The 19,098-nt window shown below is 42.2% G+C and overlaps 1 protein-coding gene across 1 annotated transcript; it reads left to right on the forward strand.

Annotated features, from left to right (window-relative positions):
• Positions 1-12,973: 12,973 nt before the first annotated feature.
• LOC109904865 (uncharacterized) lies at positions 12,974-18,170 on the forward strand (the record flags this gene model as incomplete). The annotated part of the gene is made up of 4 exons (XM_031791434.1): positions 12,974-13,209; positions 16,846-16,930; positions 17,166-17,457; positions 17,685-18,170. Coding segments are annotated over 4 exons (684 nt in total), but the record flags the coding sequence as incomplete, so codon positions are not given.
• Between the last annotated feature and the right edge of the window lie 928 nt (positions 18,171-19,098).

Raw genomic sequence — 19,098 nt, forward strand, 5'->3', positions numbered from 1 at the left:
CGGGCAGGTGCAGGCAGCGATCGGTTGAAGAGCCTGCATTTAGTTTTACTTGTATTTAAGAGCAGTTGGAGGCCATGGAAGGAGAGTTGTATGGCATTGAAGCTTGCCTGGAGGGTTGTTAACAGTGTCCAAAGAAGGGCCAGAAGTATACAGAATGGTGTCGTCTGCGTAGAGGTGGATCAAAGAATCACCCGCAGCAAGAGCGACATCATTGATATATACAGAGAAAAGAGTCGGCCCGAGAATTTAACCCTGTGGCACCCCCATAGAGACTGCCAGAGGTCCGGACAACAGGCCCTCCGATTTGACACACTGAACTCTATCTGAGAAGTAGTTAGTGAACCAGGCGAGGCAGTCATTAGAGAAACCAAGGCTGTTGAGTCTGCCGATAAGAATACGGTGATTGACAGAGTCGAAAGCCTTGGCCAGGTCTATGTAGACGGCTGCACAGTACTGTTTTTTATCGATGGTAGTTATGATATCGTTTAGGACCTTGAGCGTGTCTGAGGTGCCGCCGTGACCAGCTCGGAAACCGGATTGCATAGCGGAGAAGGTACGGTGGGATTCGAGGTGGTCGATGATCTGTTTGTTCACTTGGCTTTCAAATACTTTAGAAAGGCAGGGCAGGATGGATATAGGTCTGTAACAGTTTGGGTCTAGAGTGCCTCCCCCTTTGAAGAGGGGGATGACCGCAGCCGCTTTCCAATCTTTAGGAATCTCAGACGATACGAAAGAGAGGTTGAACAGACTAGTAATAGGGGTTGCGACAATGGCGGCGGATAATTTTAGGATGAGAGTGTCCAGATTGTCTAGCCCAGCTGATTTGTAGGGATCCAAATTCTGCAGCTCTTTCAGGACATCAGCTGTCTGGATTTGGGTGAAGGAGAAGCAGGATCTATGCATCTATGTCTTATTGACATGGATGCAGCTGTTGTCTGCTTCTTGTTGATGGTCACAGTTCCTGCACTGTCGAGATACACACAACAGTCAAAAATGTCTACTACATTCATGCATTTGCTTGTTTAAACAATTTAATGCCCAAACACTTCCAAACCAATAAGGTAGTGCATGAAACTAGCTAGCTAATCCATTTGGAGGGGGTATGAATGAACATCAGTCATCACACTTACTGCATAGAGCAGGATGCGATTCTCCTTGTCTTCTTTGGGATACAACATGTTGTTGTTGTAACAGAATGGAACTATTTTGTTATAATATTATAACTAGGTAGACTATCCTGGTCCTGTCAGAGAAGAAGACTGCAACAAAATATAATAGCTACTAGCTAGTCTTTAGCTAGCAGGATAATGTTATCTAGCTACTACTAACTTAGTTATACATCTTCTAACTTCTTTAGAGCTTCTTGCCGTTCTTGACAAAATCGGATCCCAACAAATCCTCTATAGCCATTTGAATTGGTTTAAAGGGCAAACACTATTGCAGTAAAAGTAATGTAGGCAATACTCAATAGGGTCTGTATATATACTCAATAGGTAAAGTATATATGGTGTCATTTCATGGTGCTCTGAATAATTACTTCACCCTATAAACCAATATGTATTCCAAATACAGGGATTTACATTGAGGCCAATGTAATGAGCGGAGTAAAAGGCCAGCAACACTCAGTATTATTCAGAGCCCCATGAAATGACAGCAAATAGGTTCGACAGACCCTATTGAGTACTCCCCAACCCACTTTTACATCGGAACAAATCAGATTTTTTCTCTATAAGCCAATATGTAATGCATATAAAGTGATTTGTACTTTGGCTTATGTAATGGGTGGAGTAAAAGGTCAGCAACACTCCGTATTGTCCAGAGCCCCGTGAAATGACACCATATATACATTCTACAGACCATACTGAGTACTCCCCAACCCACTTTACATCGGCATAAATAATCGTTTTTCCTGTACAGTGCTATATTGGTACCATTTAGAGTCCAGGCACTCCATTTTAAGCTGTTTGACCACAGTAAAAGTCCAGCAACACTTTCTATGAACTAGCTTTTGTTCAAACTCCTCTGATTTGCACTCCTGAGGCTCAGGTAACTAGACTGGACTCTGGTTTTATGGTCACACATCAATCGTTTTCGCTGTACAGTGCAATGTTTTGTGCAATCCAACAAAAATACAATAAGACTTTTTTTAAACATTCATTTCAAATTGCATCCTTGAACAATATATAGTAATAATGTAGTTATAATAACATATGTTTAACATTATGCACTATGCAAAGCTGCAAAAAATATAGATTTTGTATCATACACATAGCGTTTAACCGCACGCTTTTATTTTAAAGGCAAACTCCAAAAACTGGAAGTGTGGATAGATAACAGCTAGTGTTGACGCTAATCTATCTCCCGTTTTGATTTTTTATTCATTTAATATTTTAGAAAAAAAATATTGAAGTATATATTCTTGGGGGGTTCTTTTTTACATTTTATTTGTATTAACAACAAATCAATAAGTACATGGGGGACTTATAAATAAATTCTTATTTATAATGATAGCTTACCCCGGCCAAACACTAACGACGCTGGGCCATACCCTAACGACGCTGGGCCAAACCCTAATGACGCTGGGCCAAACCCTAACGACGCTGGGCCAATCCCGTCCGGTTGTGATACAGACTGGAATCAAACCAGAGTTTGTAGTGACAACTCTAGCACTGAGATGCAGTGCTTTGGACTGCTGTGCCACTCGGGAGCTAAGGGGTACAATATCACATTACACAAGGACCTTAAGGGACAAACACACATTTATTATTCTAACAGCTTTTTTGTTGGTAGAGTATTTAATTGTCTTAAAATATAGTTCAATGTATTTTTGTAAGGTAAGAAAATTAGGTCTTTTGTTTGTAAATTTACATTTGTGAATATGAAATTTGGCCAAAAGGATAATGAAATTAATTACATAAGTAGGGTAGTGGTTGTTCTGGCTCAGGTTCAAGGAGACATGCCATTCCACTGAACCTGCCCAGGAGACGCTTCCTTAGCCACTGAAGATCCTCCAGTGTGGGACCTTGGGACAGAGGGTTGTAGTCTTCGACTGGCTTCCTCCACTTGCATTCCACATCCGTACGGCCGATATTGTGAACTGCCAAAATAGGCTGCATGGCTACACTTATGAGCTCCACAGAAGCATTCACATGTGGCAGAGAGAATCCTCTAGTCACCTACCTGCCAAGAGGAAGGTGCCACATGCCTTTCAATGCATAACTTTGAACACCTTGAAATGCATTTGTTGTAAGAAATCTTCTATGTAAAAAAAGTTTGATTTGATTGATGATATTACAGCTGTAATTTTCACGAGGACAAGTAGTGTTTTTACATAAACTTTTAATTGATAACTTTAGATTATATTGCTTGACATATCAATCATATAGTGGGAAGAATCCTATGAAAACGGTCATAAACATGTCATAATGTCATAACAGCTGACATAACTTGTTATAACCTGTCATAATGTGGTCATAGCACTGTCATGACCCATATATTTACACCGGTTGTGACATATATTGCGTTATTTTATGGCTGGTTATGTCAAAACCCACATTTATTCAAATGATTTTTCCTTTAGTTTGAAAGTTTGTTTCTTAAATCTTTAGTAGTTTTTGTAATTAATTCTTTACAGTCATGTTTTTTTCATCATATTTTCAATAACTTGTAGAAAATACACTTTATGACACTCATGAAGCATTATGACCATAGTGCTTCAATTGCATTGTCTGGCAGGCTGGTATGGTATGCTGAGACTACCCACTGGCTGTTATTTAAGATACTATACTGGGCACGCCTGTAGGTGGACATACACAGTGTGAAGTGGTACAAGCCAGCGAGTAGCCTTTTGTGACTAGGGGGCAGTATTTTCATTTTTGGAAAAATAACGTTCCCGTAGTAAACGGGATATTTTGTCAGGACAAGATGCTAGAATATGCATATAATTGACAGCTTAGGCTAGAAAACACTCTAAAGTTTCCAAAACTGTAAAAATATTGTCTGTGAGTATAACAAAACTGATATTGCAGACGAAAGCCTGAGAAAAATCCAATCCGGAAGTGCCTCATGTTTTGAAAGCGCTGCGTTCCAATGCGTCCCTATTGAGCAGTGAATGGGCTATCAACCAGATTACTTTTTCTCTGTATTCTCCAAGGTGTCTACAGCATTGTGACGTAGTTTTACGCATTTATGTTGAAGAATACCCGTAAGCGGCTACATTGCGCAACTGGTCACCTGATGGCTCCCAGAGTGATTCTCGCGTAAAATACAGAGGTAGCCATTATTCCAATCGGTCCTACTGAAAAACCAATTGTCCCGGTGGATATATTATCGAATAGATATTTGAAAAACACCTTGAGGATTGATTATAAACCACGTTTGCCATGTTTCCTGTCGATATTATGGAGCTAATTTGGATTATTTTTTCGGAGTTTTCGTGACTGCAATTTCCGGGCGATTTCTCAGCCAAAAAGTGAAGAACTAACTGAGCTATTTTGCCTACAGAAATAATATTTTGGGAAAAAAGGAACATTGGCTATCTAACTGGGAGTCTCGTGAGTGAAAAGATCCGAAGCTCATCAAAGGTAAACGATTTAATTTGATTGCGTTTCTGATTTCCGTGACCAAGTTACCTGCTGCTAGCTGGACAAAATGCTATGCTAGGCTATCGATAAACTTACACAAATGCTTGTCTAGCTTTGGCTGTAAAGCATATTTTGAAAATCAGAGATGACAGGGTGATTAACAAAAGGCTAAGCTGTGTCTCAATATATTTCAGTTGTGATTTTCATGAATAGGAATATTTTCTAGGAATATTTATGTCCGTTGCGTTATGCTAATTAGTGTCAGTCGATGATTACGCTCGCTCATGCGGGAAGGGGAGTCACTAGAGGCTAGCGAGCAGGTGAATTTTCCTGTGTCAGTACTGTAGCCATCTCCCTCATTGACCAGGATGTTGGCAAACTTCAGGATACCTCTGTGAGTTGGGTAGCTGTCACAGATGTTAAGTTTGGCTGTGAAGGCTACAATCTTTCCTAGAATGGAAGAATGAACAGAGAGAGAGGGAGAGAGAGAGATCATTCCAGGCCTAGGGTATTTCATACATACTCAATGTAACGGTTGTCATCTTCCTCTTCTGAGGAGGAGTAGGAAATATCGGACCAATATGTAGTGTGGTAAGTGTTCATCATATTTATTACACTGAACACAGGAAACAAAAGAACAAGCGAATGAAGAAAAAAAAGAAACAGTCCCGAATGGTGAAAAACACTGAAACGGAAAATAACCACCCACAAACAAGAGTGGGAAAACAGGCTACCTAAGTATGGTTCTCAATCAGAGACAACGATTGACAGCTGCCTCTGATTGGGAACCATACCAGGCCAAACACATAGAAATACAAACATAGAATACCCACCCACATCACACCCTGACCAAACTAAAAATAGAAACATACAAAGCAATCTACGGTCAGGGCGTGACACTCAATGATTTGCCAATAAGATACGTACAAATTCTTCCTTTTCACAGCAATTATGATGATTAAATACAGGAAAATACAGATGCCATAAGATATATATGTTATGCACTTATCTTGTCAACTTTATAACAGCATAAAATAGAGTTAGAAGGCCTACTTGGTATAGGACTCGCCGGGCCACCGCTGCAACCCTCGGTTGGATCAGGATTGGTGGGTTTGGGTTCTGTGTTCCAGAATACAATATAGTTGTTTAGCTCCCTTTCGCTGTAAAGATTTGTCAGGGACATTCATCATATGCCATATACAAATGCATTGGACTATTGCATACACACAGAGATCTAGGATATATTGTATATATATATATTTCTTATACATTTCACATCATAGGCCTCTTAGAAAACAACTACGTAGGTGAACAAATGATACATGACATTCAATTACAAAGATTACTTGCACAACTAACCTGTATTTCATAAGAAATGTAGTTATGTCTTTAGGTCACTATTGTGTGTAGGTTAGTACCAGGCTTAAGGTTTCCATTATTGTCTCCACAGCCATGTTCAAAATCCATGTGCAACTACAGCTGAGGATGAGTTTACTTCTATAGAAAAGATAAATGCATTGAAATGGAGCAGAGGCAAATGAATTGTTGTTGTGTTAGAAAGTCATATGTCATTTCATTCTGTTAGGTTATAATTTTTCAGAGTAAATAACTCACGGACACTAGAAAAGCTTAAACAAGTTTAATTCTTCCCAAAGTGTCGACACAGCTGTGTCCAGACAAATGATGTTCCCACCAGGATTGATGGGTTAAATACTCCACTTTGGACACTCCTCCTTCTCTCCAATCCTTACATCTTACGGTTCCACAGGAAGAGGATAATAGAGTAATAAACCATAATTTCTCCCTTCAGGGGTTCTGACCTGACCTCAACCCCTCCTTCACCTAATCCACAGAATTCCATTTGAGTTCCCCTATAGCAATGCTGTGACCTCCTCCCATCCACCCAACACATTCCAAAGCCATCTGTCTTTCTACAGAGAACCATTAACCTCTGACATATAAACCAGTCTCTTCCACTTTTGCTATATACTATGCTTATGCATATAACAATGTTCAAAGTTGACCCAGAATCCAACAATTTCCCATGCATTAATGAACTAGCTGTTGTAAAATATGAATTATGTCTGCATTATGAATGTACATTTGGAAAGAAATCTCATTACATCAAATATAGTTTTTATGTATACAACAGTAGTTAGTTTTATGTTCTAAATATTCTGACTGGTTTGACGACTTGGCTGCTTACAGACAGACATGTAGAGGTGGGGCTAGTTTTTAAGGTGTACAAGATGTAACCAGAATGAAAGCTAGAATAAAACGATAAAGCTTGGAGATGATTTGCGTAAATTCCATTTAGATAATTAAGATAAGAGGAGAATGTGGTGTGTTTGAAAAATGTACAGTTGTAACAACTTTACGCCATCACAACATGTACTGTATATGCAGAGTGTAAGCAAAATAAACAGGAGTTGAACTGCACCTTTGAAAAAAGGTGTATTGTCAAGCAGGCAGAGCACAATGTCCTCTGTTATCACCAACATTCTTCAGATTCTTTTCAGCACATTCAACACTCTAATAACAATAGCAGAGTTTTTGTGAGTGAAGGGGTTAAGTGCTGACATTCAGAAAATGTGTTACGTCATTTGACTCAGGGATGAAAAGGAGATTTTGGAGTCCCCAAACTTTTTAATTACACATTTTTATCAGAAATATATTGTCAAATTTCAACCTAAAGTAGTAGAACTCTGCCCCAAGTAAGTAAAAGGGAAGTGGACAAAAAATGACAATTGGACAAAAAAATTATTCAGGCAGGAAACAAAAGAGCAGTTGGTGAGCTATGTTTCTGGATGAATGAACCAGTACAACGGGTACTGTTGGCAAAATGTGTCCACTGATAGTCAAACATGACGACAACACTCGGACTCAACTACATTTTCACAAGATTGATACTGACAAAAATGTCAGAGGACAGAACAATTTGCTTGATCCTCTGATTGTAAAAAGAGTATAGCAGGTGTCTGTAAAGGGGTGAGGTACACAATGATACAATGTGTTCTTACCCTAATAAACCAGTCAACATTAGGACATGGCATGGTCCTCTCCACTGTGGAGACTGTGTAGATATCACATAGATGGTATAGAAAACCATCTTTGTAGATACCATTCTGACTACATAACCTCATGGCTCTTGACCTCTCATGTCATGTCTCAATCTGTGTCTGAGGGTTGATATCCCCATCGGGGGGGTTACATCAGAGAAATTGGGAACCAGTTCATATGCGTCATACCAAACTGTCAGTACTTATTGTGACATCAACATAAACAGCTGAGCTGTTCTTGTTTATTCATGTTCTGTACGTAATATGTCATGTTTCATGTTTTGTGTGGACCCCAGGAAGTGTGGCTGCTGCTTTTGCAACAACAACAAAAAGAACCATTGACGTACATACTGTTAGGTTCTAAATTAACCTTATCAAATTTAACGGACGATTAGTAAAGCTCAAACCAAAATTATTCACCCATTGAGTCATTCAGCTACAGAAGACAAAAACCATTGTCATGACGTTGGCCTGGGGGGTATGTTTATGACAGTCATAAATACCTCTTCCCCACTTTTTCCTCTCTCTACCCTACCGAGGTTACATTTGCAAAACCTTTGGTTAACATAGATATTCGGGGAACATCAGAAGGTGGGGGGAAATGAACTATATTCTGGTAATGCGACCAATTGAACATATGCAGTGGTACATAATGAATATGATGTCAGTTCGGTTGTCATTTGAGACATTCTCATCAATGATCAGATGACATAAACTATACAGTGGAAAGTCTACACATCAGAGTTATCGGATTCACATGGAATTGTTGTTCAATTTAAATGTTTGAATATGAAATTATTTGTGATGTGATGAAATGTGATTTTAGCTTCTAAAATGTGAGATGTGGGTTTTCATAAGATAGGGCTGCTCAATCAGTGGCCCGCCCTGTGAAGGGACATGGGCTATAAAACTTTACAAACACGCCTTCCTCTCCCTTCCCATATAAGCCCTTGATGACAATATAACTTTCTGTTCCGAAGATGTGAGGATGACAGTCCTATGTCAGAATGGTTCAGATAATAACTACAGAACGAAGCCAACATCAGTGTGAGCTTTGGTTGAGAATGGTATGAACTTTGAACTCTTATCCACTACAGAAGTGATACCTCCTAGCCGTTGAGTTAGCAACAGCAGATGCAAACGAGGGTTAGGAAGGAACAGAAAGAGTAACCCGTCTATCACACAACGACGTTACTACAACATATCCAATTGACCACCAGAGACATTCTTCAAAGGACTCGGTTGGTCAACACGGCCTTCCATCTACCACCAACCTACCGAAGCACAGCTCAGAGTAAATGTTTATTGCATTTTCCTTTTCCAAATGGGCGGTAATTTAGAATGCATAAGATACTGTATTTACGATAGCACAGCTTTTTCCCTTTCTTCCTCAGTCTTCCCGCTCTTTCACTCAAACCCTGCCCCTTTTCTTTTGTGTAACAAGCTGTCATATCTGTTCCGCCCGCTAGGGATGTTTTCCTTTATGACGTAATTTGTAATCAAGTTATGATTTAATTATGTGTATGTGTAATTCTGTGTGATTAGTTAGGTATTTAGTAAATAAATAATTAAACCCAATTTTGTATTGCTGATTCAACTTGTTAGCCAGGGTTCGTGCAGATAACTAAGAATTTACAACTTTCAGATGAGACTGAATTAAGATGAGGATTAATATTGACTGCTATTGATGTAAAATATTACTAGGTCTTTAAGAGTTTATTCAGAAGATAACAGCTCTATAAATATTATTTTGTGGTGTCCGATTCTCTAGTTCATTACATTTACATGATTGCTCAATCAGGTGATATTAATTACGGAGAAATTATTTTATAGAATAGCATGTCATATCACTTAATCCAGCATAGCCAAAGACACGACACCATATTCACACAAGCATTGATATTTAACCCTTTCTCCTATGCTGAGCCCCTCCTTACACATCTGAACCAATAAAGCTCTGTTGATATCCAGAAGATTAGTGATATATGTTCTTCCTCACTTCATCTAACCTGACTTCTTCCCAAATTCCTCACTCCTCTCCAACTCATGGCTGTCATGGTGACTTGTACCAGACTGTGTCTCTTCTCCTCCCATAGGATCCCTGATGGCTAACAATAACATATCCTGACATTATCCTGACATAATGTAAACGTTATACATTACCCTCTCTCTCAGTGAGAGGGCGTTATATGCGTCTAACTTCCGCAACGCATATAAGGCCCTGCCCCGCCCCCCTTTCGGAAAAGCTGACCACGACTCCATTTTGTTGATCCCTGCCTACAGACAGAAACTACCAACGACCAAGCTGACTCCACACTCCAAGACTGCTTCCATCACGTGGACTGGGAGATGTTTCGTATTGCGTCAGATAACAACATTAACGAATACGCTGATTCGGTGTGCGAGTTCATTAGAACGTGCGTTGAAGATGTCGTTCCCATAGCAACGATTAAAACATTCCCTAACCAGAAACCGTGGATTGATGACAGCATTCGTGTGAAACTGAAAGCGCGAATCACTACTTTTAATCAGGGCAAGGTGTCTGGTAACATGACCGAATACAAACAGTGCAGCTATTCCCTCCGCAAGGCTATCAAACAAGCTAAGCGCCAGTACAGAGACAAAGTAGAATCTCAATTCAACGGCTCAGACACAAGAGGCATGTGGCAGGGTTTACAGTCAATCACGGACTACAGGAAGAAATCCAGCCCAGTCACGGACCAGGATGTCTTGCTCCCAGGCAGACTAAATAACTTTTTTGCCCGCTTTGAGGACAATACTGTGCCACTGACACGGCCTGCAACGAAAACATGCGGTCTCTCCTTCACTGCAGCCGAGGTGAGTAAGACATTTAAACGTGTTAACCCTCGCAAGGCTGCAGGCCCAGACGGCTCTGGACCAGAGGAATACCTATGTGAGAATGCTGTTCATCGACTACAGCTCTGCATTCAACACCATAGTACCCTCCAAGCTCGTCATCAAGCTCGAGACCCTGGGTCTCGACCCCGCCCTGTGCAACTGGGTACTGGACTTCCTGACGGGCCGCCCCCAGGTGGTGAGGGTAGGCAACAACATCTCCTCCCCGCTGATCCTCAACACTGGGGCCCCACAAGGGTGCGTTCTGAGCCCTCTCCTGTACTCCCTGTTCACCCACGACTGCGTGGCCACGCACGCCTCCAACTCAATCATCAAGTTTGCGGACGACACAACAGTGGTAGGCTTGATTACCAACAACGACGAGACGGCCTACAGGGAGGAGGTGAGGGCCCTCGGAGTGTGGTGTCAGGAAAATAACCTCACACTCAACGTCAACAAAACTAAGGAGATGATTGTGGACTTCAGGAAACAGCAGAGGGAACACCCCCCTATCCACATCGATGGAACAGTAGTGGAGAGGGTAGCAAGTTTTAAGTTCCTCGGCATACACATCACAGACAAACTGAATTGGTCCACTCACACAGACAGCATCATGAAGAAGGCGCAGCAGCGCCTCTTCAACCTCAGGAGGCTGAAGAAATTCGGCTTGTCACCAAAAGCACTCACAAACTTCTACAGATGCACAATCGAGAGCATCCTGGCGGGCTGTATCACCGCCTGGTATGGCAACTGCACCGCCCTCAACCGTAAGGCTCTCCAGAGGGTAATGAGGTCTGCACAACGCATCACCGGGGGCAAACTACCTGCCCTCCAGGACACCTACACCACCCGATGCTACAGGAAGGCCATAAAGATCATCAAGGACATCAACCACCCGAGCCACTGCCTGTTCACCCCGCTGTCATCCAGAAGGCGAGGTCAGTACAGGTGCATCAAAGCTGGGACCGAGAGACTGAAAAACAGCTTCTATCTCAAGGCCATCAGACTGTTAAACAGCCACCACTAACATTGAGTGGCTGCTGCCAAAACACTGTCAATGACACTGACTAAACTCCAGCCACTTTAATAATGGGAATTGATGGGAAATAATGTAAATATATCACTAGCCACTTTAAACAATGCTACCTTATATAATGTTACTTACCCTACATTATTCATCTCATATGCATACGTATATACTGTACTCTATATCATCGACTGCATCCTTATGTAATACATGTATCACTAGCCACTTTAACTATGCCACTTTGTTTACATACTCATCTCATATGTTAACTGTACTCGATATCATCTACTGTATCTTGCCTATGCTGCTCTGTACCATCACTCATTCATATATCCTTATGTACATATTCTTTATCCCCTTCACTGTGTATAAGACAGTAGTTTTTTGGAATTGTTAGTTAGATTACTTGTTCGTTATTACTGCATTGTCGGAACTAGAAGCACAAGCATTTCGCTACACTCGCATTAACATCTGCTAACCATGTGTATGTGACAAATACAATTTGATTTGATTTGAAGTATATTTCATAATTTCAAATGTTAAGAAATCGAACCAATCAATTCTATGATGTCATATAGTTCACGGAGATAAATCAATCAGGCAACTAGATGAATAGTATCATGCGTTAACATATCGATCAGTGGCTTCTGCACAGGTGCGTGATTGGAAAATCAATCAGTGAGGCCATTAAACAGGTTGGCTGGCAGTGGTCGGTCCTTTCTCTGCCTGAACCACAGGATGTGTACTGTGAGGATTACAGTGCTGTGACTGATGTTGCGTTTGAGTGGACATGGCTTTCCTCCTGCCTGCTGCTATATATATCTCCACCACACCACTGAGCCTTTGATCCCAGGGCTAATTCCCTTGAATTGTCCAAATCCACTCTGACGAGAGTGACAGCACACACTGGGAGAGAGAGACAGAAAAAAATATATATATAGAGAGAGAGGGAGAGAGAGAGAGATGTGGTGGGGGCACAGCCTACCTAGTCTTGACTGAAGGAGTGAAACGTCTCTTCAGCAGACTGCGTGTGAGCAGCCACACACTTACACTCACTGAGCTAATGTAACAGTGCTCAGTCAACGCCGGGATGTATGGTGTGCCTGTTTCATGTTCCCCAGATCTTCTGCACTGTGTGCCCACTTGGCGGAGGGACAAGCAGGCCTGGCTGACGTCACCCACCCAGCCCCCGTAATCAAAAGAGACAATAATCCCACAATCACACTACTGCAAAGCCCTGCCCGTGGAGAGAGAGAGCGAGCAAGAGGGAGAGGGAAAAGGAGAGGTGGAGAGAGAGATAGAAAGAGGTGGAGGGAGAGAGGGAGAGGGTGAGGGAGAGAGGGGCAGCTGTTAGACAGAGAAGCCTGGAGGCTGTGGACTAGTGGACACATGTTTCTTGTCTTTTAGGTCAGTCCCGTGTTGACCCACAGAGGGAGCGACCTTACTGACCACAGAGTCTCCACCGTCAGAACCCCTCCCACGTGGACCCCATCACAGCCCATCCAGGCGTCGCCCTGGAGACCAGCTGCTCTCCCGAGGGGCCGGCGGAGGGAGAGTGCTGTAGGAGCTGCACCCCTCCGTCTGCACCACCTCCTCTGCCCTCTATGCCCACCATGGGGGTGACCACCTTGGAAGGCGTGGAGGTCTGCCAGGATGGGGAGGACTTCTGCCTGGCCACAGAAGGGTAAGACCCCTCTCTGATTGTGTGTGTGGATCACACAGGTATGCAGTGATGCTCTAGTTATAGTTGATGATGACTGTTATGGAGATGGAGACCTGTGTCAGGACCTCATAGTAGAGTGTAGAAATTATACTAAGAAGGCACCAGTATCAAAGTTTATAGATAGTGTGGGCTTGATGGTTTGGGGAAGTAGAGAGTCAAACTGGTGAATGGGTGTGTGTATCAGTAGTGGAACTGAAAATGTTATCTGTGGTCTGTCATCAGTTTACACATGGTGATTTGTTCCTGTTTCCTGCCCCCAATCCTCCCATACTACCGTGAAGTGAGTAACTGTGTTAGCTTGTTACTGACAGGCTGGCAGAGGATTGTTCAGGAGGCAGAGAGGAGATTACATCTAGGCTAAGCCAGCTGAAAATGTTATGTCACAGACGACAGCTTAGCCATGCACATAGCACAGATACTATGTCAATAACATATCATAAAATGAATCGGGTCAAGAACATGGTATCTGTTAAGCTGAAACCAATTTCACAGAAAACTGGACATGACTGTAAAAGTGGTTTATACAGTTGTTCTGCCACTTTGAAAGAGTCTCTTACAGCCCAGCCTCATTAGAACGAAAGACATGTCAACAGGAGTGAGTGAGGGCCACAGTGACAGTAGGCCATAATACTAGACGGGCACTGGGAGGAGCGGTGAGGGTTGGGAGACAGATATTCAGTCCCTCTCAATCGTCTGGCAGCTTTTTTGGAAAACATAAACATATTTAAAGAGGATATAACTCAGGCTCATACAGTGAATGTGGAAATAAGTTTCTCCCTGATTTAACAGTGTTATCTAACATGGAAGTTGAAGGCCATAGATCCCCAGGTTAAGAAGGGACAGTCGAACCAGATGGGGGGTGTGTGTGTGTGTGTGTGTGTGTGTGTGTGTGTGTAGGGGGGCGGTTACATTTCACCTGGATCTGACCCATGTATGGCAGATGACTCTCAGGGAATGTGTCTGTTTGGCCATCAGAGGATAGCTGGCATCACAGGGAAGTCAAATGGGCTTTTAGCATGGAAGCTCAGCTTTGGACGCATTCTGATGGCCACATTCTGCCAATCTGTGACATAATGAAAAAAAGATGGACGAGGACATATTCTATTTTTATATGATCAAACCGCCCTGGCAGCCATAAGCAATCTAATCTGAAGCTCAGCGCTCAGTGCTAAGTGTGTGTGTGTGTGTGTGTGTATGGGCCATGTGAAAGTGGCGACTAAGCTCACCACAACTGGGATTCACTCTGGTACCTCAAAGACCAGCCCCAGCCAATCAGCTATAGCACTGACCCCTCTGGCCAAAGAAGGGCCTGTTTCAAATTGATAAGGGGCATGTAATGTGGCCTCCATTTATGGGCATGAGGGGCTAGAGAGAATTATGCTGAGAAAAACAGATGTGGTTGTCATGAGGTATACTAGTGAATATGTACTTAAAGAGGTCATTGGGGTGAGTAGTTTCCTGCTGTCCATTTGTAACTGGGAATATGCTTGAGCCAGTTTGACAAGACCAGAGTGACAGAGACAGTGTGTGTATAGTACTAGCACCAAGTTGGTCTCACTGGGAAAGGTGTGTGTACGGGAGGGGTTGGTCGATGAGAGGGATAAGGGGAGCAACAGGAAGAGGGAGGGAGGGATAGAGGGCAAGCAAGCATCTGTCAACAACAACTGTGTGACTGCAGGATGTCCAGAGCCTGCTGGTTGAAGTGACAAGGCTTCAATTAGTCATCCAGGTAAAAACATGATGATCCTTCAAGGTTGTGTCTGGTAAACACAGGGAGGGTTCCATATAAGGGAAAAATCTAGGGTTTACTCTGGTGCCAGGATAGCCAAACTAGGGTTCAATCAGTTCCACCTGTTCCAAGGTTTTCTGTAGGTCAATAGTATGAATTCCTCTCTGAGACACTTGTGCATGCAGAATTGTCTATGTGTACAGTGTAGTGTCATGTATTCCTCTCTGAGACACTTGTGCATGCAGAATTGTGTATGTGTACAGTGTAGTGTCATGACTTCGGCCTGTTGGGTGAGGGTCATAAAAACCCCTTTCCCTCTCTTCCCCCCATCGGTTTATAACCCACATAAATACCTTTCCCCTTCTCTCTCCACTCTACAAAAATGTACTTTTGAAAATCCATTGTTACCACAGAGAGAGACTTTGCAATACAGTAACATCAAAAGGTTGGGAATGGAACAATATTTCTGTAATCAAACCAGTTGAAAGTATCCGTTGGTACTGAAAGAATATAATGTCAGATCAGTTGTTGTCTGGGACATTTTTACCGATGACAGGACAACATCAATTGTATCTTGGAAAGTTATCAGATTTACATGGAATTGTTGTGCAATTTAAATGTTTAAATACGAAACTTTTTGTGAAAAGATTAAATGTAATTTTAGCCTTCTAAATGAGATAATTGTTTTCATAAGTAAACTATGCTTACTCAGTGGCCACGCTGAAGTGAACAGATATTGGTTGGAGAGGGATGAAACCCCTCTCTTCTCTTCTACATAATGAAATTTACATGAGACCAGAACACGTGAAGATGACGATCAGCATGCTGGAAGGATGAATTTCTGCTAGACCAGCCAGAATTCAGCACGAGCTGATTATGGCAAAATGGTATGAACTCTTATTCACTAAAGAAGAAGTGATACATCCTAGAAGTTGATTTATCAGCTGCAGCTGTAAGCGTACGTGGCCTAGGAAAGGACAGACAATCTCCTGAGAACGACAGACTTCAACGTATCCGCTCTACAACACTACGACCAGAAATATTCTGCAAAGGACAATTGCGATCTCTGCTGGGTAAACCAGTCTTCCATCTTCGACCCATCTATCGAAGCGCAGCTCAGTGTAAAATATATATCTTGCCTTTTCCTTTTCAGAATGAGCAGTTATTAGAATGCATACGATTCTGTATTTACGGTAGCATAGCTTCTCAAGGTCCGATAGAGACCCAATCCCCTTTATCCCTCAGTCTTCCTGCTCTTTCATTCAAACCCAACCCCCTTTCTTTGTGTAACCAGCCGTCAAATCGGTTTCGTCCGCTAGGGACTTTTTCTTTTATGACATGATTAGTAATCGATGTATGATCCATCCTATGTATATGTAATTATGTGATTATTTAGGTGTTTAGTAAATAAATAATTATGCCAATTTTTATATTGCTGATTCAACTTGTTAGCGTTCGTGAAGATAACCAAGAGTTTTACGACATTCATATGAGACTGAGTAAGGTGACGATTAATAATTGACTGCTATTGATATAAAAGATCTTCAGATCTTTAAGCGTTTATTTGGAACCTGGTGCCCCAGGTTATTAACGAGTTCATTGTTGCAAGGTATAATTCAATCAAGTAATCAATCAAACGTTAGGTAATCGATTTGATAAAATACTCTGTCATATAATTTAATCGGTCAGAGACACGACATTAGTATGAGTATGCGCCTGTCTACTCAGCCATGTAAAGTGATACATCAATGTTGAGTGTGAATGTGTTTTTGTCTTCATGTGCCGTGTTCCTGTAGTTCATCCCAGTGGCTTTGTATACTGTGTGTGTGTGTGTGTTATCAGTTAGCTGAACTATCTTTTACACACAGAAGGATGGAGGTGCTTGGTGCCCAGGAGTCATCGATGGGCGAGATGTCACCGCAGAGGAATAACGAGAACAGGTTATCTTTCCAGGTACATATCCGCCCAGCCACCCAGCCACCCATCCACCTCTGCATCAATATTCAACATCACAGATATGTTTCTCATTCCAAACACCCTTAATAAATGGCATGCTGTTGAACAATAGATCCTGATAGGTCTTTTAACTCATTTTTACAATACAAGAATCTATACCGGTGAATTAATGTCACCATCCATGTCACCCAACATTCAATCACCAACCTCTGGACCCTCCCTCTGCCTCCAGATCTTCCCAGACCCAGTGGAGGTGTATCTGAGTCCAGAGGGCTCTCCCAATCACCTGCAGCAGTTCAGTCCCTCTGAGAAGGAGCGGCTTCCCTCCATCGTGGTGGAACCCACGGACGTGAGCGAAGTGGAGAGTGGCGAGTTACGGTGGCCCCCGGAGGACATGGACTTCTGTTCTGAGGAGGATGAAGATCTGTTCCTGGAGCAGTGTATCCCCCCGGCCAATATTGCAGACTGGGGAGAGGAGGAAGAGACGTCTGTTCTCAACCACGAGCAGAACACATCCCTCATTGGTACGTTGTGTGTGGATTTCTTTGTCTGTATTTCTGTCTGTCTCTCTTTCTCTCCCTCTTAAATCTCTCTCTCGCTCAATCTCTGTAAATGCGTGTTCTCATTCTCTTTTCAGAATCTCTTAGTTTCATACATCCATGCTTCTTTGCTTGCATAGACGAAAGATCAATAGGATAATCAGTCGTTCTTTATAAGTCTTTGGTAAAGTATTGTTATTTCTGTCTTACAGACCTCCAGTCAGATGCGTTCAGGGATGAAACACCCATTCTACCACCAAGCAGTTCACCTGCTCTGAACTGAGCCACCAACCTCACCCCTATACCCCTGTTATCTTCCTGAGGAAACCCCTCACAGACCATGGGTCACAAGTCAACATGAAACAGATTCCTGGACAGAATGGAACTACAGTTCAAATATTGTCCAACAATGAAAGGGGAAAAGCTTCTATGTTATGTAAATAAGTTAAGTTATACAGTAGTGTAATGTTCTATGCAAAATGTCATAAATAAAACCAAGGACAGCTCTGAGGGAGAAGTGTTATCTGAAGGAGTAGTGTGAAGGAGAATATCTAACAATATCTAGCAAGGGTATTTAATTTAAGGAAAAGGACATTTTTGTTTGGACACACCTACTAACACACCTACTAATTCAAGGGTTGTTCTTTATTTGTACTATTTTCTACATTGTAGAATAGTGAAGACATCACAACAATGTAATAACACATGGAATCATGTAGTAAACAAAAAAGTGTTAAACAAAGCAAAATATACTTTAGATTATTCAAAGTAGCCACCCTTTGCCATGATGACAGCTTTGCACACTCTTGACATTCTCTCAACCAGCTTCATAAAGAATGCTTTTCCAACAGTCTTGAAGGAGTTCCCACATATGCTGTGCACTTGTTGGCTGCTTTTTCTTCACTCTGTGGTCCAACTCATCCCAAACCATCTCAATTGGGTTGAGGTTGGGTGATTGTGGAGGCCAGGTCATCTGATGCAGCAGCCCATCAGTCTCCTTCTTGGTCAAATAGCCCTTACTGTCACGCCTTGGTCTTAGTATTTTGTGTTTTCTTTAATTATTTGTTCAGGCCAGGGTGTGACATGGGTTTGTGTGTTGTGTTTCGTATTGGGGTTTGTAGTATTTGGGATTGCGGCTGATTAGGGGTGTTGTATAGGCTTGCCTGCCTGAGGCGGTTCTCAATCAGCAGTCAGGTGCTTCTCGTTGCCTCTGATTGGGAACCGTATTTAGGTAGCCTGAGTTCGCTTTGTCTTTCTTGGGTGATTGTTCCTGTCTCTGTGTTGTGTCACCAGATAGGCTGTATTAGGTTTCACGTTCCATTTGTTGTTTTTGTATTTATTAAGTTATTTCATGTATCGTCACTTTTCATTCATTAAAGAACATGAGTAACCACCACGCTGCATTTCGGTCCGACTCTCTTTCAACGAACGAAGAATGCCGTTACACTTACAAAGCCTGGAGGTGTGTTTGGGGTCATTGTCCTGTTGAAAAACAAATGATAGTGCAAATCAGATGGGATGGCGTATTGCTGCAGAATTCTGTGGTAGCCATTCTGGTTAAGTGTGCCTTATAATCTAAATAAATCACAGACAGTGTCACCTGCAAAGCACCCCCGCACCATCACA

Source organism: Oncorhynchus kisutch, linkage group LG15 (genome assembly GCF_002021735.2).
Source record: "Oncorhynchus kisutch isolate 150728-3 linkage group LG15, Okis_V2, whole genome shotgun sequence".
Classification (NCBI taxonomy): domain Eukaryota; kingdom Metazoa; phylum Chordata; class Actinopteri; order Salmoniformes; family Salmonidae; genus Oncorhynchus; species Oncorhynchus kisutch.